Here is a 27,500-nt window from a genome sequence, read left to right on the forward strand (position 1 = left end):
GTTTGTTTCTTCTTCCTTCGAAGAGTCCAGCACTTGTTGGGCGATCAAGGCTTGTCAGTCGTTCTTTAAGCACATTCAATCCTTTTTATTTCTTTTATTTTTATTCATATTTATCTATGCAGTATATTATTATTATCATTATTATTATTATTATTATTATTATTATCATTATTATTATTATTATTATTATTATCATTATCATTATCATTATATATTAATACGTTTGTACCTATGTGTCACGCAGGATCAGAACCCATTGTTATAGTTCAGTTTTTATTTAGCAGTATTCAAACGTCTATACAAGTTTAATCATAGGTTACGTGAAGATAATCAAACGTCTATAAAAGTTTATTGTGACATGACATAAACGATTCAATTTTTTTTATTGCCTTTATGATTGACTTAACGAGAAAGAGAAAGAGAGAGAGAGAGAGAGAGAGACGACTCGAGAGTCCGCTGCGCATTCCGCACTTCCAATGGGTAACGTGTGACGTCATGTCGCGTTGCTTTCTGAGCTCCTGACAGAACCTCACGAAAATAAGTAGATAGATAAATAAATGAATAAATGGATAAACAGTATTCCAACGTCTATACAAGTTTAATCATAGGTTACGTGAAGATAATCAAACGTCTATTAAAGCTTATTGTGACATGACATAAACGATTAAGAAAAATTATTACCTTTATGATTGACCTAACGAGAAAGAGAGAGAGAGAGAGAGAGAGAGAGAGAGAGAGAGAGAGAGAGAGAGAGAGAGAGAGAGAGAGAGAGAGACGACTCGAGAGTCCGCTGCGCATTCCGCGCTTCCAACGGGTAACGTGTGACGTCATGTCGCGTTGCTTTCTGAGCTCCTGACAGAACCTCACGAAAATAAGTAGATAAATAAATAAATAAATAAACAGATAAATAAATTAATAAACAAATAAATAAATAAACAGATAAATAAATTGACAAACAAATAAGTTAATAAATTAATAGATCAATAAATTAATAAACAAACAAATAATAGATAAATAAGTACTGGTAAATAAATAAATAATTAAATGGGTAAATAAATATATTCTTAATAGTGTTCGTCACACTCCTCCATAGGTTCCGTGAAGACAATTCAAACGTCTATTCAAGTTTATCCATAGGTTCCTTGACGATAATTCAAACGTCTATACATGCCTCTCCTGCACATGCGCAAGTATATTTTGGATGGATTCATTTTATCACGGATACTACAAACTATATAGTTCGTCGAACTACAAAACTTAGTAGTTATTTTGACTTGAAATTACTGGTATTTCAACTAAAGCCCAAAACATGGAAGAAAGAGTGAGACAACAGAGAGAGGCAGCAAGAGAACGCCAGAGAAGAAGACGAGAAGGATTACGAGCACAAGAAAGACAAATAATACGAGACCGTAATAGAGAACGAATGCAAGCATTGAGGAACAATATGAACAATCAAGAGAGAGAAAATCATCTTGAAAATTTGCGGAACAGAGATTTACAGAGAAGAAATGATATGAATGAAGAGGAAAGAAGGCAGTATCTTGAAAATATGAGGAACAGAATAAGACAACGAAGAAATAATGTAAATGAAGGTAGACATTTGAGGTATTATATTGGTCAAATTTTTCACGGGTTCTGCAAATTATTATTATTATTATTATTATTATTATTACTATTATTATTATTATTATTATTATTATTATTATTATTATTATTATTATTATTATTATTATTATTATTATTATTATTATTATTATTATTATTATTATTACTATTATTATTATTATTATTATTATCACTATTATTATTATTATCATTATTATCCTCATCCTTATCATTACCATTATTCAGTTATCTATTTTTATTTTCTAAATATCATAGTTATTATTATCATTATTACTTTTTTTCTGCTAAATTGGGATCCTTTGTGTTTCCGTCGGTTCAGACGTCTCTCTGAAGCAACGAATCAGGACGAGGAGCAGCCGTCGCCACTCTGAGGAGGAACTCCAAGTGAGATTCCTCAACAAATCACGAAGTTGAGTCCGCCGCACGCTTCAGAAGAAAAATTCTTCATCTTCACATAATATCACTCTCGGCTTCATGTCGTTGCCCATGGGACCCACTCCCCTCTCCTCCCACTTCTCCCTCCACTCCCACTCCATCCATCTTCCTCTCCCTCCCTGCCCAGCCCTCATGGAATGAAGGAGATCCGGCAGAGACTTCGTAATTACGGCAATTGTGTGCCCATTCTACTCTCCCTCCCTCCCTCCCTCCTCCTTCCTCCTCCTTCTCCCTCCCGTTGCGCATTGTACCAGGAGGCCTTCTCGAGCCTCGACAGCGGCCCCTGGCGGTCGGCGAAGACACTCGGAACAGCCTCGGGAGGGACATCGATGGTCTTTGTCATTTATTTTGTTCTTTTGTTCATGTTATTCGTTGTTCTTGTTTTTCTATGTATATATATTTTTTCATTTCTTTTCTCGCTCTTTCCTTGCTTTTTTTGTTCTTTGCTTTTTATCTGAAGTAAATTATTGTATTCTTACGGCTTTACGCTTTCCATTGATTAGAGATGAGAATGATAATAATGATGATAATAATAATGATAATGATAATGATGATGATAACAACAACAATAATAATAATGATAATAATAATAATAATGATAATAATAATAATAATAATAATGATAATAATAATAATAATAATAATAATGATAATAATAATAAGCTTGATAATAATGATAATAACAATAATAGAAATAATAATGATAATAATAATAAATTATAATCAAAAATGAAAAATATAATAATAATAACAAGAGCAATAAAAGCAATAATAACAACAGTAATAGTAAATTATATTCAATTTTGATAGCAACAATAATGAAAATTATAATAATAATAATAATAATAATAATAATGATAATAATGATAATAATAATAATAATGATAACACTTATAATAGGGTAATACTAGTGGTTCTTCCTCCCCATTACGTGGCAATCGTCAAAATATCGTGGTTTAAAAAAAATAGTAGAAAAATCAATGTATATAGTAACAATAATAAACACAGTAAACACTGTCCCAAAACACTGCTACAGCGAGTAGAGGAGCAACTGAAGTGTAACAAACATAAGCATCCCAAAGTAAATAAATCAAAATGTGAAATTATACATCTTTCGTTGCGGTCCATGCTGTGGGCGAAGAAAATAAAATGCTGAAGAATATCACCCTAAAGGATGTCAAGTGGTGAGTTTACGCCATGAGGCTCTTAGCTGAGGTCGTCACCTTTGCCCTGTGTGAAAGGATTCATCAGCCTTTGCACCTCCCCCCTCCCCTCCCCCTCCCTCCCCTCAACCCGGAAGTCTTGCTCGTATTTGTCTTCAGCGACGACAGAGCTCATGAAGGCCAGGAGCCTCTGCATGAAAGACAGGAATTAAAGGTCGTAAAAGAAATGGTCATACGCGCACACACACACACACGTACACAGACACGTACACACACGTTCACATACGCACATGCACACACACACACACACACACACACACACACACACACACACACACACACACACACACACACGTACACATACACACACACACGTACACATACACACACACGCTAAAAGACTGAAACGAAGCCCTTCAGTTTGGATGTGTGACGTGACTGGAAAGGGGAGAGGAGGGAACTTTACCACTCCCCCATCGACCATCCCACCCCACCTCAGGACACAGCGACAGTGACACCCCAGGGGTGGGTGACCTAGCGGGACCCTCTCCCACCATCCCTAAGGGTCACCCCAAGGGAGGTGTCACCGGTGAAGCCCTAAGGGTGAGGGAGGGGAAGGAAGGGAGGGAGGGAGAGGGGTAACGGTGAGACTCGTGGGAACCGCACGGGGGGAGGGGGAGGGGAGAGCTATCCACTCTCCCACCCTCGTTCCCTCCTCCACCCCCCTCTTCCCCCTCCTCTTCCTCTCCTCCCTGAAATAACTTCTTTTTTCTTTCTTTCTTCTTTTTTTCATTACTCATTTTCATTTTCCCCTTTGAAGGCTGGTGGCGCAATCGGAAGCGTGCTGGGTTCGAATCCCACACACCTCTCCGATTTCCAGCAGCGTTACCTGACCCAAAGCTCATAACAGGGTGACGGCTTTGGGCGCGGCTACTCAGCGTCTCCTGGCGTAGGCTCCTCACCTTCTTCTCTGGATCTGGGTACAGACGTGGTGGGAACGTCCTTCATTATGTTTGCTATTTCTAAAATGTGACAACAGGATTTACCACGACTCGCTTCAAGGTTCCTCTGGGTAATCGTAAATTATAAATGTTGAACTGGTCAGACAGTCATGACCTTGTACATAGATGCAACAAATGTGTCAAAAGAGAAAGTCAATGCAAATCTCAGTCAATTTGAACAGTCTTAGGAGAGACTAGGGGAGTATTCGAAAAAGTCAAGTTTCCGACAATTTAATTGATTGGCAGTGAGATCATTAGACTCGAAAACGTGTGAGCCTTCGACAAGTAACACATGATCAGATAAACTAAAAGTAAATAAATGAATTAACGAATAAATAAAAGAATAAGTAAATGTATAGATAAATAAATAAATGAATAAAAGAAACCAAGAGACTTTTGAGTCATGCAAACTATAAAAAAAAAAAAAAAAAAAAAAAAGTAATGTATACGATCAGTAAAGGAAATCCATAAGCGGAAAGGTGAACAATGAACAAATTAGAAAAATTATTTGAAAGTGTAGATTATATTTTACGAGGTCACTTGAGAGTAAGCTTTGATGGCAGGCAACCTGGAAAAGAGAGAGAGAGAGAGAGAGAGAGAGAGAGAGAGAGAGAGAGAGAGAGAGAGAGAGAGAGAGAGAGAGAAAGAGAAAGAAAGAGAGAGAGAGGGGGGGAGGGAGTGAGAGAAAGAGAAAGAGAGAGAGAGGTGGGGAGGGAGAGAGGGAGTGAGAGAAAGAGAGAGAAAGAAAGAGAGAGTGAGAGAGCATGAAGCGCGTATCTACGGTCGCATCAGTCACCTTTGGATGAAATAAAAATATAATAATAAAAAAAAAAGGATAAAAAATCCACGGAAGCCAAATAAGATTATAAAGAACGTAGTAATAAAGAAGAACTATTGACGTTTTTTATTAGGGAAGATAATGATTTTTAATTTGTAAAAAGAAAAAATATCGAGACAAAAGGAATATGAGAAAATTCAATGCATCATCGAATGCGCTCACAACATCAGAAGATAAATATATAGGCTACTAAAGCTCAAACGCTACACGTATGAAAAAAACCTTACACTTATATAATCTTTCACTGTTTAAGTGACAGAACTTTAGCCACAGTGCAATATATGTATATACATATCTATATATATATATATATATATATGTATGTATATGTATATATATATATACATATATATATATATGTATTTGGATGATGGAGAACATAAACACAGGGGAAGGCTCGGAACCCTAAACACTCTAACGTTTCGTTCGCGTAGAACTTCTTCAGAGAGTGTATGTAGAACTGCAATTGAAGTTTATGTACTAAATCTAATTATCTTTTCGGACACTTGGGAAAGGTAGTTTTTCTGGCGTGCTTTAGAATTAAAATACTAGTTTCTTTAGCTAAATTGATAAACCCTCCTCGATGATTCGATGAATTATTAGTTGAAATATATGCTGATTCAACAATTCTTCTAGTGAATTTATAAAAACCTTTATGTAGCACTTCAGCTTCTCTCCAGTTTGGTAAATGATCGAGCACTAACCAAACTGGAGAGAAGCTGAAGTGCTACATAAAGGTTTTGATAAATTCACTAGAAGAATTGTTGAATCAGCATATATTTCAACTAATAATTCATCGAATCATCGAGGAGGGTTTATCAATTTAGCTAAAGAAACTAGTATTTTAATTCTAAAGCACGCCAGAAAAACTACCTTTCCCAAGTGTCCGAAAAGATAATTAGATTTAGTACATAAACTTCAATTGCAGTTCTACATACACTCTCTGAAGAAGTTCTACGCGAACGAAACGTTAGAGTGTTTAGGGTTCCGAGCCTTCCCCTGTGTTTATGTTCTCCATCATCCAAATAATTGGTCTAAAATACTTATCACATATATATATGTATATATATGTATGTACACACACATATATATATATATATATATATATATACATACGTACATACATATACCAAGGCTTTTTCCCCTTACAAGGGAGCTAGCCAAAAAGGAAAAAGCATAAAATCATTCTCACCCATTCCATCCCTGAATACACTCCACACCCCTCCACCCTCCCTCTTATCTTAGCACCTCCTGGATGACGGATCATCCCTGCACCTTGTCCACTGTCCTGGGTCAGAAGCAGTGTCGCAAGACACAGCACATCCACAGCAAGGCCGCTTCATTAAATCGGCGGGCCCCCCCTCTCCGTCCCCCCATACATAAAAGGAGAAGACGGAGAGAAATTCCTTCAGGCTGTGTCAAATTTGCTCACACATACTACCTCACCCCCCTCGCCCATTCCACCTCATGCATCACAACATCATCCATATACAACCATTCTCCATTCACCCCTGTCTTCTGTCCTCTCCCGTCCTTCCTCAACAGACATTCCCCTCTTCCCCAAAGCCCCCTTCACCCCATCCATCCACCTCATCCTAAGACGCCCCCTCATGTTCACTCCCTCCACATCTGCTTTCCATACCTCTTTTACTAGTCTTTCTTCACTCATTCTTTCCATGTGTCCAAACCATCCTAATACTCTTTCATCAACCCTATCTCCCAAATCCCTTTCCACCCCTGCTCTCCTCCTCACCTCCTCATTTCTCACTCTATCGAGCTTAGTATCCCCTATCATATATATATGTATATATATATATATATATATATATATATATATATATATATATATATATATATGTATATATATATCGTGACGTCATGACAGGTATATGAATGGTAAGAATGTAAAGACACGATTGGAAACAAGAGATTTTATTCCTGACCGGTTTCCTGACCGCCAGCCACACACTTGACCCTACATGACTACCAAGCCAAGCAGCAAACGGAATCTCACCCCGCGTCCCTCATGAACCACAGCAACTGCCCTATACATACCAATGATTTCATTCTCTGTAAATATTACCTCTGAAGAAGACTCAAAGGCGAAACCGGTCGGGAATAAATTCTCTTGTTCCCAATTGTGTCTTTCCATTCTTACCATTCATATATATATACATTTATATATATACATATACATATACATATATATATATGTATATATATATATTACATATATATAATATATATGAATATATATATACATATATATTTATATATACATATGTGTGTATGTATATATATATATATATATATATATATATATTACATACATATATAATATATACACACACATATATATATATATATATATATATATATATATATATGTATGTATATATATATTAATAAGATAAGAAAAAGTATGCAATATTTACCAATAATCACAACCTCGCTGAATGTAAATGAAATGAAGATAAAATAAAGATACATAAACCTCACAAATAAAAAATATGCTGACAACAAACACACAACAAGTAGTATCAAGTGTCTAGTATACCCAGAAGATATATAAAAAATTAGAAACACAACAGAAAACATTTTCAAGCAAAAAATAAAGATGATATGGTTAAATGAATATTCAGTTAAAATCTAAACATCTTTTCTAATTAAAATTATTTTTGAAAATTATAATAACTGTGAAATTTGATGAATGAATTATAAGAAGAAAAAAATGTACAGGACTCCCTAAGGTTGGATATTTGATACTTGCAGAAGGGAAGCAAATATGAATCAAGGTTGAATATTAGATAAATGATTATATGCTTCCAAACCTAAGATAGTATTACATGATACCTATTCTCCCTTTCTACAACCCCCTCTCCCTCTCTCTCTCCCCTTCTCTCTCGCTTATGATGTCCATCCATAACCATACACTCCCCCACGGACATTGTTGCATACGTATGACATATTACACTAAGTCTGTTCTCATTTATTTCGCAAATGTCCCCAGAGTCGACATGACGTCACATCGAAGCTCCGACCTCTCTGGCGCGTAATTATTTTTATCTTTTATCTTATTAATATCATCATCATCATCATTATTACCATTATTATTATTGTTTGTATTATTATTACTGTTATTATTATCATTATTATAATTATAATTATTTTTTAGATTTTGGGATTATGAACGTGGGTAATGAGAGACATGGTATCCTAGCATCTCTCTCTCTCTCTCTCTTTCTCACTTTTTTCTTTTGTCAAAACAGAGATTCGACGTAACATGACCCAAAATAGGTTTGGCCGTTCCCTAGATCAAACAATATCTCTTGGTATAAAGTAGTTATCACACTGGGCTATTTTTCCTCCCACATCCTATCTCCAACCTCCATTTGAATTATTACAATATGACTTTGCTTACAGGAACCTAGATTTCTCTAAGAACATTTCAATAGTATGTCTAATATTCATATAGGTCTACAATCTCTTAGTTCATCCATTCAGCTTTGCAATATATAACGGAAAGATAATTTGATAATTTGAACAACAGAATATTGTAACCGAAGTCGTTTTTACTCAAACGAACTCTCAACTGTCAGCGCTGATGAAACCCGTGGAAGCCCATTGTGATAACCCCGAAGAATAAAAGCTATGCCAAGGGTGACGCAAACAAGGTCATCATATTAAGGCAACAGAGGAGGACTCACGGTAACGAATTTAAATGGGATTTTTTTAGACTTAAGAAGGAAATAGGGAAGAACTGGTTTACTAATAGAGTGGGCAACGAATGGAACAGACTTAGTAACCAGGTAGTGAGCGCTGACTCTATCGGTTGTTTTAAGAAAAGATTAAACAAATATGGAAGGGGATGACAGGTGGTAATGGACATGGAACTGTCCAGTGTGGGTCATATGGTCTCTTGCAGTCTCCTTCATTCCTATGCACCATGCACAATGGTTTGCTGCATGACGTCAATATCATTAACTTCACAATTATCATGATTCTCGCAATGGCTCCTTCATTGTGACGACGGCACCGCTATGGTCATTACTCTCATCATTAATATTACCGCTGCCAATACCATAATCAATGGGACACAATGGGGAGCAAACCAGCAGGAAGCCTTTCGGTCGTTAATGAGATCGGATGCAGTAAAAAAAAAAAAAAAAAAAAAAAAAAAAAAATATATATATATATATATATATATATATATATATGCATATATATATATATATATATATATATATATATACATATATATATATATATATATATATATATATATATATATATATTTCTGATGCTACTGCAACTTTCATATTCTATTGATATTGTATTATGGCATTATTAGCTAAGTTATATTGTATATAGTTGGAGAATCAAAGTTTCGCTTCGCTTTCTGTCTTACAGTAATGGCATCGGCCACTGCTTATTCTAAATGTAAACACATCCGCAGTTGACCTCCCACTATTTCGAAGAAATTACTCGTATAGAAGATCCAGCGAGCTACTGTCTTCCAGACTTAGCTGAGCACAACAGTTAGCCCAGACGTCAGTCTTGTGGTATAAGTAGTTTTGATGGATATAGGACTTGGTCCATATTTGCCTTAAGAAAATCCTACCTACAAGCTATACCTAGAATGTCCCTCAGTAAGAGACCTATTGCCCCAAAGCCAAGACCTAATATATGTGTGTCATTTTCTCTTAACTGACAATAATCTAGACCAGTGGTACTTAACCTGGGGTACCTGTACCCCCAAGGGGTACGAAACTTTAATCCTGGGGGTACGAGACATGATAGCCAGTGCAATGGTACTGTATATTCACCATGAGAAATCATAATGTGCATTCATTGTATCCTACTAATTCACATTTCTAATTTGAAATAAAAAAGTACCTTTGTTCAGTAATAATATACATACATATACCAAAGTTTTTTTTCCCCTTACTCGGGAGGTAGCCAAAAGGCAAGGCATAGAAACCACTCCCACCCATTCCACTCCCCTCTACCCTCTTCCCTCCCTCTTATCTTGGCACCTTCTGGATGACGGGTCATCCCTGCATCTTGTCCACTGCCCTTGGTCAGAAGCAGTGTCGCAAGACACAGCACATCCACAGCAAGGCCGCTTCATTAATTCGGCGACCCCCCCTTTCCGTCCCCTTATGCTGAAAAGGAGAAGACTTAAATTTATTTCTCATACATACTCCCTTACCCACATCCCCCACCCACTCCTCCTCAATACAAACATATGAAACGGATTAGTGATACAAACCTTGCTCAGAAATTATTATATATATTATATATAATTATTACACATATTCCATTACTGAACTCCTAGGAGTTCAGTAATGGAATGTATATAATAATTATAATATATAAAATAATTTCTCAGCAAGGTTCATCACTAATCCTTTTCATATGTTTGGATTGTAATTATATTGGATGGGGGCACAAGAAAATTTTCTAAGATAATCAAGGGGTACGGACACTGAAAAAGGTTAAGAACCACTGATCTAGACGCTGTCCTAATTCGACACCCACACTTTGGTGGGTGCCAAAGCTTATCTCACCTTGATTATCAATATATTTCCCCTTACTTGATGTAATGGAACTGCCTAGTGTGGGCCATATGGTCTCTTGCAGTCTCCTCCCTTATCATGTTCTTATGTACTTATTATTGCCGTACAGCTTCACTGTACGTAGTAACGTGACTTGCACGTCACGCATATCATATATAAATAGAAACTACCTACTGTGCTAGGTTTGTCGCTCTATGAGCGTAATAAATTTATATAAAAAAGGAGTGGCATTTGGTAGAAGAGAGAGAGAGAGAGAGAGAGAGAGAGAGAGAGAGAGAGAGAGAGAGAGAGAGAGAGAGAGAGAGAGAGTGAGAGAAAGAGAAATAGAGAGAGAAAGAAGTACAGTAGACAGTCACTAGCTTGCGTTCCTTGATTAAACGGTGAACAGCCTAGAGCTCACTTGAACAGAGATAAACATTACTTGTTCACGTGATCATAATGAACATTGCAACAAGTAGTTCGCAACACCACGAGAACATCAAAATCCATTTAATCCCAGTGACAAGTACATAAGAATGAAGGAGACTGTAAGAGACCATAAGGCATACACTAGGCAGTTCCATGTCCCTTACTACCTATCATCCCTATCCATAAAGTTATCTGATCTCTTAGAACAACCAATAGTTTCAGTGCTCACCACGTAGTCACTAATTCTATTCCATTTGTTAACCTCTCTGTTGGTAAACCAATTCTTGCCTAGTTCCTTCTTTAAACCTAAATTTGTTCAACGAAATTCCATTACTACGAGTCCTGCCCTGCTGTCATGATATGATGACCTTGCCTCCATCACCCTTGTTAAATCCCTTGGCCTTAAGTTCTGCTTAAGAGGTGAAGACTGCATCACATCCTAAGGAAAGAAGCGCTAGTGATGAGTGACGTCACAATGCCTCATGTCACGAGATGTCATTCCGCTAAATGTTAATAGTCATTACCCGAATTGCATCAGTATACTGTCTTACTGACATCATGTCAGAACCATTGTGATGATAGGCGTTGATGGTGGTGGTGGTGGTAGTGGTGGTGGTGGTGGTGGTGGGTTGGGGTTGGATATGGTGGTGATTGGTAGTGATGGTAGTGGTGAATGTGGTGGTGGTGGATGTGATGATGGTAGTTGATTTGGTGGTGAATAGCCTCCATTTTCTTTGCAATTTACACCCTTTACTCTGTCTACCGTCTATGGAGAACAGACAAATGAAACTGACACACATTCTATTATGGAACATTCCCGCGTCCAATTACATCCATAATTACCGAATGGAGAACAGTCAGGTGCGAGAACAAAAGGAAGAAGAAAAAAAGAAGAACAAAGTCACCTGGGGACACAAAGGTGACCTCGTTCGCACGAGCTCGGGCGGCGTTCCTTCCAGCGCTCCATGGAGCGACGACAAGTTCGCTCCTCACGTCTGGGCTGTTTCCCTTCATTCAATAGTCTTAATCTGTTTTATTATATTTATTCATTTTATGATTACTTATCTATTTAACTATTTATCTATCTATTATTATTGATGTTCTATTTATTTATTTATTCATTTATTTATTTTCATTTATTCTATTTATTTATTTTGCGAGTCTTCAGAGTCGGCCTGTTCGCCGAAATACTGAATCCACATTTCTTCTCTATCGCGTGCCTCCAAATCTTCGGAGATACAACACCAAGATGGGAGGTGGAGGGGTGGGGGCAGGAGAGGAGGAGCTGGTACCCCACCTTACCACATCATCCCAAGGCCTGGCATACATAAACATATTCTCTCTACAAGACGCGGCCCTGATTTATTTTATCTTATTCTATTTTATTTGTTTATCTATTTATTTATCTATTATTATTATTTTACCTCCTTACTTATTATTATTTTTTACCTCCAAGTGCACGGTTCTATTCATGGATGATACACTTGGGGGGAAGATACAGTTGTAGGTTACTAAAGCTCACGAGAATGCGTAACTCCTTCACTCGTCACTGAATGCCAATGAATAAAATCGCCTGGCGACAGTCAGAATACGAGGGAAAAAGTCACCCTTAACGGAGGGAATTAAGAGCAAATGTCCGTGTGTGTGTGTGCGTGTGTGTGTGTGTGTGTGCGTGTATATGTGTGCGTGTATATGTGTGCGTGTTCGTGTATGTGTGTTTGTGTCTGCATATACACGGAGAGAGAGACACAGGTCCATACAGGGTGCAGCCTTATTCCAGGAGCTAAGACCGTTGCATCTCCCTTTAAGATGAGTCTTCTAAGGAATCAAGCCATCTGCCTTTAATGCCATTACACACACACACACACACACACACACACACACACACACACGCACACACACACATATTTATATATATATATATATATATATATATATATATATATATATATATATATATATATATAAGTAGAGTACAGAAAATAGAGATTACAAGATTTTTTTTTGTACTAACGTCAACACAAGAACAAGGGATGTGGAAAACCCTAACCAAGAAGGTCGACGGCTTCCAACTCTCCCCGTGCCTTGTCTCCTCGGATGATCAATCTGGGGGGAACTGCCTCATAACTAATTCTGTGATCAATTTGTCGCATCTAAAATGACCATAACTTAAATTCATATTTTTGTCACGTGTACCAGAAATAAGGCAAGATTCAATTACATTTCTTTCTAAGAAATTTTTAGTTTTTGCTAAAATCTTGGAACTCTACCAATCAATGTGACGGTCGCGAATGGCTTTATGTTGAAAAAGAGCATTGTCCGACTGTGCTATCTTAACGCTGTGTTGAGAAATCCTGGTTTTAATTTCTTTCCCTGACTGGCCGATGTAGAACATGTCACAATTTTTACAAGGAATCTTTTAAACTACACCCGAACTGCTGGAGGGACTGTTTTTGATGAGGTATTTTTCAACTGTGTGATCATATCTAAACGTAACTTGAACATTTTTTTTTTTATGAATGGGAATGACATTAACGAATTTTTCATGATACGGTAATACAAATGTTTTTGTTCTTGCATGATTTTCTGGTTTGCTATTTTATCCACTAAAAAACTTCTTAGCTGATTCATGACATTGGATAAGAATGTTATTGGGATATATATATATTTTTTTTACCAATAGTTTAGATGTTGTTTATTTCTTCCTACAAAAATTCAGGACCTGAAATCCTATAAGCTATAAGGTACAATGAAAACCGATTTTCTAACATTACTATAATGACTGGAATAGTAATGAACATAGACAGAATATATATTGGTAGGTTTTCTATATACCTTAGTTTTAAAGTTTACAGGATGTAATGGAACTGGCTAGTGTGGGCCTTGTGGTCTCTTGCACCCAAGAAAGGGAGTTTATTATTCATTTCTTCTTCATGAATGAATTTGATAGATGGTGCTAATGAATTTAGCAATAAATTGCTAACTGATTTAATAAAGACGTGCCCACCAGACTGAACCTAGGGATGTCAAGTAGAGGGAGAAAGATGAGGTCATGCACCTCTCATCACTCTTGTGAACATGTGGGTTCTCCCCTTTTGCTTCCATCTGTTTGCATTCCTATTTGGCACTTAACCCCTTTCACAGCCTTGCATCTATATAATACGTCTGAGGATGTGCTTACAGTCCTCAAGTTTCTATGGAGTATGGACTACCTGGGACAGACCACCCGCTCTCGCGGGATCGGGTTTGTGGTGCAGAAAAGTCTGAAAATGAAATGATGGTCGTGTATAAAAGAGGGCTCCTGTAGTAATTTTACACACACACACACACACACACACACACACACACACACACACACACACACACACACACACACACACACACACACACACACACACACACACACACACACACACACACTCACACCACGCACACACACACATACACACGCACACACACATACACACACGCATACACACACATACGTTCACACACACATACACATACACACAAACACACGCGCGCGCGCGCATACACACTCATACGTTCACACACACACAAACATACACACACACACACACACACGCGCGCATATATATATATATATATATATATATATATATACATACATATACTGTATATACATATATGCACCTAAATACACATATCATATACCCAATCAAGGGCCTCTGAGAGCCATTTATGAATAAGAAATACCCCGAAAGTTCAGTCATTGTTTTCAGCGACCTTCCACAACACCAGAAGTCCTGCCTGGAAGGAAGACGACCCCGCTGGTCACGTGATCCTCAAGTCTTCCGTAGTGACTGGCGCTCAAAGCTCCCCCCCCAAAAAAATGATAATAAGATCGTATAACATCCGACAGAAAAAAATGCTCAAATCAATTGAAAAAGACCCGAATTTCCAGAAGTGGTTGTGTCGTATATACGAATAAATTTAAGTAATTTTATCGAAGCAAAAGATGAGGGCCCTACTACGCCAGGGGGCTCTGAGTAACTGCGGCCGAAGCCGTCACCTTTGCGCTTTGAGGAGTGTTGGGGCAGGTAACAGTCACTGATGGGAATCGGAGAAGAGTGCGGGATTCGAACCCACAACTAAGCACATAAGAACGTAAGAATAGAGGAGACTGCTAGAGACCATAAGGCCTATAGTGGGCAGTTCCATGTCCCTGTCATCCTTATCCATAAGGTTATAAATTTCTCTCAAAACAGCCAATTGCTTCAGTGCTCACAACGTGGTTACTAAATTTATTCCATTCGTTGACCACTCTGTTGGTAAACCAGTTCTAGCCTATTTCCTTCTTAAACCTAAATATGTCCAGTTTAGATAAATTACCACTAGGATGTGTCATAACCCCTTCATTCGTCACTGAAGGAATGTTACTGAGATGAATAAAATCGCTTGGCGGCAAACAGAATAGGAAGAAAACGGTCTTGGGGCTAAGGGCCATTTACACTGTCAAACGGTTTGTCAAACCCGGTTTGTCAAACAAGTGCTTGAGGTGATGTTTGGCCGTGTGAATGATGGGATATTTGGTTGTCAAACACGTCTGACAACGTGTTTTACAACCAAATACCCAATTCTGAGGGTCAAACATCACTTCAAACACTTGTTTGACACACTGAGTTTGACAAACCGTTAGACAGTGTAAATGGTCCTTAAGATTCACCCCCAAGCGATGTCGTCCTCAACAGTTTTGGAGAGTCACGTGATTCGAGATTGATCCTCTGGAGGGGAGCCATCTTTATTTTTGCCCTCCTGCTTAAAACAAAGACAAACTACACAACATTTACTGAGAGAAAAATAATCTCGTTGAAAGCGACATGACGTCACGGATCCCTCATCCATTCAACAATCTAGAACCCCGACAGAGCGACGCGACGTCACACATAATATACATACATATATATATATATATATATATATATATATATATATATATATATATATATATATATATATATATATATATATATGCTCTCTTGTCTTCGACTCATAGCTGTGTACATGCTCATCAAATGAGAGCATTCCAAGCCACATGATAAAATTTCGATGTTCTATCTATTTGTATATATATTTTATGAATTTGTTTATTGACATTTTTGTGTGTGGGATCTCTAGTAAATGAAGAAAGATGAGAGATTCGCTCGGGGTTCAGTGTCAACCACAAGGAAAATTTGAAGCAAAATAATTCCTTTGGGGATGACGTATGTTTGTTTACATGTGATCAGCTGATCGGTGGGGATGACGCGCGTTTGTTTACATGTGATCAGCTGATCGGTGGGGATGACGCGTGTTTGTTTACATGTGATCAGCTGATCGGTGGGGATGACGTATGTTTGTTTACATGTGATCAACTGACCAGTGGGGATGGCGTGTGTTTGTTTACATGTGATCAGGTGATCGGTGAGGATGACGCGTGTTTGTTTACATGTGATCAACTGATCGGTGGGGATGACACGTGTTTGTTTACATGTGATCAGGTGTGAGGATGACGTGTGTTTGTTTACATGTGATCAACTGATCAGTGGGATGGCGTTTGTTTGTTTATATGTGATCAGGTGATCGGTGAGGATGACGTGTGTTTGTTTACATGTGATCAGCTGATCGGTGGGAATGACGCGTGGTTGTTTACATGTGATCAGCAGATCTGTGAGGATTACGTGTGTTTGTTTACATATGGTTAGCTGATCGGTAGAGGAGGGCCGGATTCATTCAAGATTGCATCACTTTTCTTCGACGCGTCGTCGTTGACGAGGCAGATTGGATCCTAAAGGTGCCACTGGCATGTGGATCGGGAGTGGAGCCATCCACTTTAAGAAATGCCACTTCTCCTCCACCCCCAATCCCACCCTAACCTCACAACTCAAGTACGCGTCTACAATGTTTTAAAATATTTCTGTCCATACAGCAAAAGTTATACTCTTGTTTGTATTTGCCAACCACCATGGTCTTGGATCACGTGTCGACTCGTGATGAACTTGTATTACCCTTGCGGATGAGAGCTTAGTTTTTTTTTGTGTGTGTGTGTGTGTGTGTGTGTGTGTGTGTGTGTGTGTGTGTGTGTGTGTGTGTGTGTGTGTGCGCACGCGTCTGTATGTTTCACTGTAGTCACATTGAATCAGATGTCACTTGTGAGTCTTCGGGGGAAAGCGAGAGGGAGAAAACTGAAAGTTGATAGCTTCACCTCTTTAGTCATTTATCTATTTGTATACATATTTTTTTTATTTGTCTATTTTTTCTATCAGAACAGAGGAGAAGCGTCAACTTCAAAGAAAGAAAGAAAGAATAAATACATTCAATATTAAAAGTATTGAGACTCAATTTCTTAATTTCTTTTTAGCAAACCACTGTAGCAATCATGGGAGCATGACAACACTGTATTCCAGTGAAGTATGAAATAAGAATGTGGTAAATCACTGAAGACATGTTGTACAGTGTTACAGTGATTCACTGAAAAGATATTTTAATACTCTAGGTAAAAAACAAGTTATTGGCAACATGGGCTATATACTGTATATATATATATATATATATATATATATATATATATATATATATATATATATAAACATATCATGTATGTAAGTACGAATGTTGAATGAAGACAAGGAAAATTATTATAAAACAAGTAATACATTTCTTAACCTTTCTCGTAACCACGGGGAGGAGGCGTGGTCACGATGTCTTGTCATACGTGATTGGCCAGATGTTCGAGACGCGTCATGACGTCATGTCGGTGAACAGGTTCAAATATGATAAACCAATAAAAAAAAATCTACTGTAAGCATATGAATATCCAGTTAATTCTTGCAATTCTTTACTATATGATAACTAATAAAAAGATCTACTGTAAACATATGAATATCCTGTTAATTCCTGCAATTCTTTACTATTTTCTGAATGTTTCTCCATATTATTTTTTGGGTCTTTGGTCAAACATGTTGCTTCATCATCTGATTTCGATTTATGACGCAAATCGTTTGGGCGGAGGGCAGTTACATCTAGCGTGACATGATGGATTACTGAGGATGATCACGCTAACAAGAAACCCTTTATAAGCCAGCCCGCCGGATTCAGTAAAGATAAGAAAAAATGGAGAAATAAGTAAATAACTAAATAAACAAATAAATAAATGTATAAATAAATGAATAAGCAAACAAACAAATAAATGAACAAATAAATAGACAAATAAACAAATAAATCAATAAATTAACAAACAAATAAATTCATGAATAAACAAATAAATAAATATATAAATAAGGGTTACGTGAATAAATAAACGAACGAATGTAGGAATAGATAAATATATAAAATATAAATTGTTTTTATCATCAGTTGTGTTTTTAGTTGGTGTCAGTTTATACGAGTGCCCTATTCCATGGGACCCCACATCCTCATCCTCCTCCTTCTCCCTATTCTCCTCCTCATCCTTCTCTTCCCTCTTCTCTTCCTCCTCCCTCTCCTGCTCTTCCTCCTATTCCCCTCCTCCTCCCTTTCCTTCCACCTCCTCCCTCTTCTCCTCCTTCTTCTCCTCCGCTTCCCCTCCTCCTCCCTCTCTTTCTCTTTCTCCTTCTTCCCTCCTCCTCCCTTTTCCCCTCCTCCTCTTCTTCCTCTTACTCCTCCTCCTTCCTTATCAGGAAGCCCCAAAAAGATTTTTTATCGTTTATATTCCTCTCTGAACTGAACCGACCTGTTCGCGTATAGACTTAGTGGTGGAGTGTTTAGCATGGCTGGCTCGCCTTCTAGAAAGCGTCAGAGCCGAACTTTGGGACAGAACTTCTCATTATCTTTCTTTATTCGGTTGAATTATTCTCAGAGTTTACAAGAATCTGTATACAAGGAGGAGGTAGACGAGGAGGAGGAAGGGGAGGAGGAGGAAGAGGAGGAAGAGGAAAGCCCTTCTGGCATCAACCAATGAAGACAAAGCCCTGATAGGAAAATATTGTCACAAACATAATATAAAAAACAAACACTACAATATATATACATACATATGTACACACACACACACACACACACACACACTCGTGGCGCGGTGGTTAAAGTTCTCGCCTGCCACTACGGCGGTCCGGGTTCGAATCCTGCCCAGGTCTGAAATAATTTCAGTATCGCTGCTCTGTGGGCTGTTACTCCAACTCTCATGGGCGGGGAGTTGGGTGTGTGCGTGCGTGTAAGGTCACATTATTACCCATAGATCGGTCATACGAGCTCTGAGCTCTCATTCGGGAGGTTAAACACGAGTCCAACATGTGGATCACGAGTCCAACACGTGATCCAAGACAATGGTGAATCACACACAGACACACACACACACACACACACACACACACACACACACACCCACACACACACACACACACACACACTCACACACACACACACACACACACACACACACATGTATATATATATATATATATATATACATTATATGTATATATATATATATATATATATTATACTGTATATATATATGCATACGTATATGTGTACAAATTTTTAAGAAAACGCGAAACATACGACAGTATATAATAAACACCTAAAAACTCCAGTCCTTGCAATCACGAAATTCCCTAGATTCCCCGAACAGATAGAGTAACTGCACGGACGTTACCAAAAGAAAGAAAAAAAAATCACGAGATGTGGGGTTACACAAACAGACAGTAACACGCAGTTACCAAACAGTTTCATTCATCTCCCTGGCAGACTTTATCGATCCATTACCTTATATATATATACATATATATCTATATATATATATACATATATATATATATATATATATACATATATATATATATATATATATATATATATTGTATATTTTCTAAGTGAAGCAAATTATGACCTTTTGTCGATAGAACGGTGTAGTCGTGTAGATCCGGTGGAGTCCTGTATATCCTGTGGAGTTCTGTAGATACAGTGGAGTCATGTAGATCTGATGGAGTCCTGTAGAACCGGTGGAGTCCGGTAGATCCGGTGGAGTTCTGTAGATCTGGTGGAGTCCTGTGTATCCGGTGGAGTCCTGTACGAGTAGATCCGGTTGAGTCCTGTAGATCCTGTGGAGTTCTGTAGATCTGGTGGAGTCATGTAGGTCTAATGGAGTTCTGTAGATCCGGTGGAGTCCTGTAGATCCGGTGGAGTCCTGTAGATCTGATGGAGTCTTGTAACTCCAGTGGAGTCCTGTAGATTCGGTGGAGTCCTGTAGATCCGGTAGTCCTGTAGATCTGTTGGAGTCATGTAAATCCGGTGGAGTTCTGTAGATCCGGTGGAGTCATGTATATTCACGGAAGTCCTGTAAATCCGATGGAGTCCTGTAGATCCGGTGGAGTTCTGTAGTAGTGGAGTCCTGTGTATCCGGTGGAGTCCTGTACGAGTAGATCCGATTGAGTCCTGTAGATCCTGTGGAATTCTGTAGATCCGGTGGAGTCATGTAAGTCCCATGTAGGTTTGATGGAGTTCTATAAATCCGGTGGAGTTCTGTATATCTGACGGAGTCCTGTAGATCCAGTGGAGACTTGTAGATCTGGTGGAGTCCTATAGATCCGGTGAATTCCTGTAGATCCGGTGGAGTCCTATAGATCTGTTGGAGTCGTGCAGACCTGATGGATTCCTGCCGAAGGCCGAGTCTCCTGCAAAGCAAGGACCGTCGCAGCCGGTGGCTCGTCATTTAGGAAAAGTCGAACACACAATTCTAGAATCAACCAATGTTTTCTCTCTCCTACTTAAAGGCAAAGTACACAACAATTGCTTAAAGCGACATAACGTCACGGATCCCTCATCCATTCGACGATCTAGAACTAGAACAGAACGACGTGACGTCACGTATAAGCCCCGCCCACCATACGTATGTCAACCAATCCAGTTGCCCCTTACGGACCAGGCTGCTATGCCAAGGAGCTGAAGGACGTGTTGTTACCAAATGAATAGGCCGGTCTTGACGTGGAGTATGAAGAATACGCTCGCGCTCAGGAGAAAGAGAGAGAGAGAGAGAGAGAGAGAGAGAGAGAGAGAGAGAGAGAGAGAGAGAGAGAGAGAGAGAGAACGCTCCCTTTTACTTTCTGGAGTTAATTCCTCACGGGCGAGTAAATGCGGCTAATGCATTTCCTAAGAATACATTAATTCGACTCCACGCGATCGTTCGACCTCCTCCTCTTCCTCCTCCTGGACTAATAATTCCTGAGCTCGGTCGCGTGTTAAAAAAAAAAAAAAAAAAAAAAAAAAAAAAAAAAAAAAAAACTGCTAGGCCACATTAGTAAGGAGATCTTTGAAGTTAAAAGGTCTCCATATTTTTTCATGCTAATTCCTGTCCAAAGCATTAAGACATTATGGACGATGCATTTCGGGAAATGGGGGACTATGTCCTTCAGCATTACACCGTGTATCCACAATGAACATAAACGAACACTGTATCGCCACCGAAGATATATAAGAACGAACATGTCTCTTGTCAAAACATTAAAAACTTTGAATCTTTGTTTCACCCCTTAAATATTTTATTCTGGCGAGCGCTATTCAGCCAAACAGGAACATCAGCACGCAAAAGGGGATATCAACTCCCGTCATTCATCATCCCGGGCAATACGCACGGGACCTCAGACCTCAGTAGGACTTTTATTATACACACACACACACACACACACACACACACACACACACACACACACACACACACACACACACACACACACACACACACACACACACACATATATATATATATATATATATATATATATATATATATATATAAACAAAATGGGTAGAATGGAGCATCACTCTGGAATAAATATGGAGGTCACAGAGGATGAGATATCTGAATAAATGTAATCCTTTAGTCTATGTAATATTATATGGTGTATTTATATATATATATACATATATATACATATATATATATAAATATACATATATATATATACATATATATATATATATATATAAATATACATATATATATATACATATATATATATAATTACATAATTTTTTATATTTGCCGATGCGTAAAACGAACACACGTATACACACGCGGGCACACACGCAAATATACACACACGCACACGTACACAGACACGTACACGACCACACACGCACAGCGGCACTAAAGCCCGGTCACACACACACACACACACACATACATACACACACACACACGACTCGAAGTGAGTTCGTTTGAACAGAAACGACTTCGTTTACAATATTTTATTTTTCGAATCTCCAAATGTGAAATCACCTTTGCGTCATATACTGAGAAGCTAAATGACGAACTAAGAGAAGTTAAACCTACACGAATATTAGACACATGGCTGAATTGTCCTTAGGGAGGTCTAGAATACTGTAAGCGAAGCCGTGTTCTAGCTTTTCGAATTCACAACATTTGACGAGAATCGTGACTGTGTGACGGGGGCTTAAGGAGCTTTACGGTGACGTGACTGATTAGGGTTTGCTGCGAATGCCATTGATTCCCGTGTCTCATGCAGCATACCGGGACATTCTTACTTTTATTTTCATTATCATTATTTGTTTTCTCTCTTATTTTTTTCGTTCCTCGGGGCACGTGTCTTCTTCTTCTTTTTCTTCTTCTTCTTCTTCTTTATTTTCATTATTATTATTATTTGTTTTCTCTTGTTTTTCCGTCCCTCGGAATACGTATCTTTTGCGCTGTGGTCTCGAGCTCGCTTGATTGCTTGAACATAAGAATGGAGGAGAATGCAAGAGACCATAAGGCCTACACTAGGTAGTTCCATGTCCCTTACCACCTGTCATCCCTATCCATAAAGTTATCTCATTTTCTTTTAAAACAACCAATTGTTTCAGCACTCACTATACGATTACTAAGTCTATTCCATTCGTTAACCACTCGATTGGTAAATCATTTCGTGTCTATTTCCTTCTTAAGCCTAAAATTGTCCTATTTAAACTTAATACTACGAGTCGTACCCTGCCGTCTTGATATGATGACCTTGTTTCTGGCGGGGTTGCGTCATCTCTGTAGGGTAGGGTCTGTTATCTAATGAATAAAATCGTATGTTTCGTGCAGTTTGCCAGGACCTCTCATCTAGCAAACAATCGATAAGTATATATATATGTATATATATATATATATATATATATATATATATATATATGTATGTATATATATATTGTGTGTGCAGTTTCTAAAGTTTAATTAAAGAGGTCTGCCACTACTGTAGGACTCGAACCTTTGACTGTGCGTCGTTTTATCACTTGATAATGACGTCACCCATCACTCCACGACGGGCATCTAAAAAAAAATAACGTTTCGGAACGCATTCTCCCAATCCGTCTGAATAAAAGACTCGGAGAAATCAGTCTACATAACGCATTGCTCGAGTTGGCACTGGGGAATATATAGGATGAGATCCACGTCGGGATGTGGTGAGTAGCGTTCTTGTCTAGTTGAAAAAACGAAGGCAAGGGTTCGAGTCTTCACACACTTGTCGGATGGTTGTCCTGGATAAAATGCTCGGTGAAAAAAAAGCCTGCTGCGCGAGTTGACGTCGGGGAATGTACAGGATAAGTTCCGAATCATTCCTTTTAGATGCTCCACTCAACCCGTTCGTTACGATACCGCAATTTACACCAGACGATTTTATTCTGGTGAAGGGAGGAGCCTCCAGTGGAAGAACAAACAGCATCTATGACCGGATGTCCCCCCTCCCCCCACTTTTTTTTTTTTTTGTTTTTTGTTTTTTTTTTTTATCCGGGAACAAACATCGCCCGCAGTTCTACCGCCGTCGATCCTTGGATGACAACCTTTCCTGCATCGCAACCCCCAGGGGCAACATTACTCTTTTTTCACCTTTGACATACGCACTTACACAGGAGCGTCCCCGCTCGCTAGCAAAGCCGTGAAGCCACATTGACACAGGGCTAGTTTAGTAGCCTCTGTTACTAGCGACTTATAAACTAGCCCTTCTACTTTTCCAGTGTCAACGGAAAGTTAGTCAACTTGCCTCCGAACTATCCTAGTGTGAACACTCTTGCCGGTAAAAAAGTTGGTTGGTATAATGGGCCGATTCTCGCTAGCATAATATTTGCTTTTGCTATTTCGTTTGAGCAGAAACGACTTCGGTTATGATATTTTGTTTTTCAAATGTCAAATTACTCTTGCGTCATATAGAGAGAAGCTGAATGAGGAACTAAGAGAAATTAAACCTAGAATACGAATACTAGACACATTGTTGTGACGTTCTTACGAAAGTTTAGAATATTATAACCGAAGTCATCTCTACTCAAACGAAGTAGCAAAAGTAAGTAGCATGCGAATATAGTGTGCCGCCACGTTAACTAGCGGCTAGCACTAGCGGCTACTAATGCGGGAAGCCCACATGAAAGCAGTCATGAATGGGTCTCCACTTTCCAACAATGACGTAAGAATTGCTTATCACGTGATCTTTTGAGACTGAATGCTATTTCTCCATTTTCCTCTTCATAAATCTTTTTTTCAAGAACATTGTTTTCATAAATCGTTAAGGATACAAGTATTATTGGTGTTATTTCGTTGGCCGAGTGGTTTAGAGCGTCGCTACTTGAGGCGAAGGTCGAGGTGACAGAGGTTCGAATCTACCGCTAGCGAGTTGGACCAAGGGCATGGTTCATTGAACTTCACGCTACAAAGTCCTTTGTAAGGGGCAACGTCCTGGCCTCCTGATAAGGGGTAGTGCACGACGTTAAAACAGATTCATCGTCTATTTTTATGATAATGAAATTAATATGTCATGATCGAAAGGCGAGAGAGATTTTTGTCGTCTTTAACGAAGTTAAAACTATAATTAACCGAACCTAACCTACCTTAAGACATATCGTTAAGAAAGGGGGTCGGCGTTCTTTTATGACGGTGTCACACTGTGCGGCGGTGCCGGATGAGGCCTGTTTATGTTTGCAAGTTCAGTTAGCTTAATAAAATCACCTGGCGACAATCAGAACTGTATATAACGACCACCATTTGCCCCCTGGTTAAGATACTCTCATAACCTTTGGAGTCTAATGACTCATAACCTTTGGAGACTTTGCCGTTGCCAGCAACAAGACGCAACGGCGCCGCCGGATAGTGTGACACCGGCCCAAGTGACTATCGACCAAATCCCTATAAATACCAGTGTTTCAGCCACTTTATTCAGTGAGTGAGGCATCGAGGGGCAGGGGGGAGGGGGGAGGGGGTCAATTCGAGATACGAGAGCTCGACTTACGAAGAACGTAAGTTGACAACCCACATTGAGGGTTTAATGACCCAATTAATGTGGTTGTTAACTTTAGCCCTAAGGCTCGTTTCACACGTATCGACTTTTCGCCGTGCACCATCCACGACACAACATCGTGCTCTTAAAAAAACATGGGTGGCTATCGAGGCTCTCACACGTGGTCGTGTCGTGTGAAAGTGTCCATAGGCACCTTTGGTTATTTGAGAGCACGACGTCGTGTCGTAGACGGCACACGGCGAAAAGTCGATATGTGTGAAACGAACCGAAGAGCTCCGGTCGGGTAAGTCCGGTCCACCACGATCTTGTGTATCCGGTACCGGAGAAGGTACCAGAAGTTCTTTGTACTTTCTCTCCCCAGGCAACTACATCACTTACTACTTTCAGTGCGGTAGTTTGTGAGTCAGCACATTAGGCTAGCATGCTACTTGCTTTTGCTACTTGGTTTGAGTAGAAACGACTTCGGTTACAATATTCTAGACTTCCGTAAGAACGTCTCAACAATGTGTCTCACAATCGTATTTTAGGTTTAACTTCTCTTAGTTCGTCATTCAGTTTCTCAATCTATGACGCAAGAGTACTTTGACTTTTGGAAATTTGAAAAACAAAAAATCTTCACCGAAGACGGTTCTACTCAAACGAAGTAGCAAAAGCAAGTAGCACGCTATTGAGAAATGCCTAGTGCACCGAGCTACCTTAAGCGACTACTTCGAGTGCAACTTCGAGTGCAACCTCTCCAAATGCTCGTTCTCTTCTCCCACAGCCGCGCCGTCCTGGGCAACAGGGACGTGGTCGGAGTCGTGGCCACCTCCTCGCCAGCCTCCTTCACCTCGCCCTCGTCCTCGTCCTCGCCGGCGTCGTCGTCCTCGTGGACGGATATATGGGGCAACGACTTCTGGGGAACTCCCGTCACGAGCTCAGGGTCGCACGGGTCCTGGCGACCCCTCACCACTCTCTCCTTCAGGTAGGTACAGCAGACTCCTTCAGAAGGTCGGGTCCCCCGTTGACCTTTGTTCAGGCAGGTAACCCCTGTCCACCTTCACTTTCAGGCAGGTACTCCCTGTCGACCTTTACCTTCAGGTAAGGGGCGCCCTTTGTACCTCCACACTCATTCAGACTCTCTATCCGACTTCACCCTAAACCAGGCACACCAATGTCACTTTCACTCTCAAACAAGTACTCTCTACTGACCTCCGCATCCTTCTTCCGTTAAAGAACTTCCTTCCTGACTTCACCCTAAATCAGGCACTCCAATCTCACTTTCACCCTCAGGCAGGTACCCCCTGTCTACCTCTACCTCTTTCTTCAGGTAAAAAGCTCCCTTCCGGCTCTTCTCTAGTCACCTTCTTCAGGAAGGTGTTCTGCCCTTTGGCAAGAACAACATTCCACTGTCCAAATATTTCTTCTCAGATTATATTTACCTTCTGCATATAGATCCACCTTTTTGTATCGTCTAAATTGTATCAGTGGCAGAATATTCTCTGCTATCACAATCACTGTTATCATCTTAAGTGCTAACATTGCTACTATTGTTATCTATCATTAACGCTTTTTTGTTACTATGTGTGTACACGCATATTGCTCGATTCTATTCCAGGTTCATGTAGCCTTCACACACACACACACACACACACACACACACACACACACACACACACACACACACACACACACACACACACACACACACACACACACACACACACACACACACACACACACACACACACACACACACACACACACACACACACACACACACACACACACACACACACACACAATGGCATCATTTTCACAATCTGAGTCAATGACGTCAGAGACCTCAGGTTCAGTGCCCGAAATGACGTTCCTGAGTATGGACCTCCTCCTGCTGCCGATGTAGGACCTACCCACACAACACACTGACGACTGTGCCTCTTGTTGCAGAATAAACGCAGTGCTGGCCAGCGTCCTTGCAGCGCCAGACCACGACCCCGAAGTGCCTCCATCTCCTCCTCCTCCTCTTCACGCGGTGCCTTCCGCCTCGTCCCCGTCTCCGTCACCTTCGCCGTCGTCGTCGTCGTCTCCGCCGCCTCTGCCAGCCTGGACCTTCCACGCCGTCAACGTGGCAATCCACGCGGGCGTGACGGGGGCCTACGTGGGCGTGCTGCGTGCCCACGGCGTGGGGAGGCTGGCGGCCCTGACGGCGGGGCTCCTCTTCG

General features: G+C 39.7%; 1 protein-coding gene across 3 annotated transcripts in view; it reads left to right on the forward strand.

Moving 5' to 3' along the window:
- The window catches only part of LOC143038583 (protein O-mannosyl-transferase TMTC2-like), a 297,168-nt gene that overhangs the window by 173,862 nt on the left and 95,806 nt on the right, over positions 1–27,500 (forward strand). For 2 of the 3 annotated variants that reach the window (XM_076207982.1, XM_076207983.1), the window contains exons 3-5: positions 8,074–8,115; positions 26,060–26,260; positions 27,226–27,500. The exon at positions 27,226–27,500 is cut by the window's right edge and continues 425 nt beyond it. In XM_076207982.1, coding sequence (XP_076064097.1) covers positions 8,074–8,115; positions 26,060–26,260; positions 27,226–27,500 — 518 coding nt within the window. The remainder of the gene's footprint in view (positions 1–8,073; positions 8,116–26,059; positions 26,261–27,225) is intronic. The other variant, XM_076207984.1, reaches the window with a different exon arrangement.

Source organism: Oratosquilla oratoria, chromosome 24, assembly GCF_046742065.1.
Source record: "Oratosquilla oratoria isolate Oo_2021 chromosome 24, ASM4674206v1, whole genome shotgun sequence".
NCBI lineage: Eukaryota > Metazoa > Arthropoda > Malacostraca > Stomatopoda > Squillidae > Oratosquilla > Oratosquilla oratoria.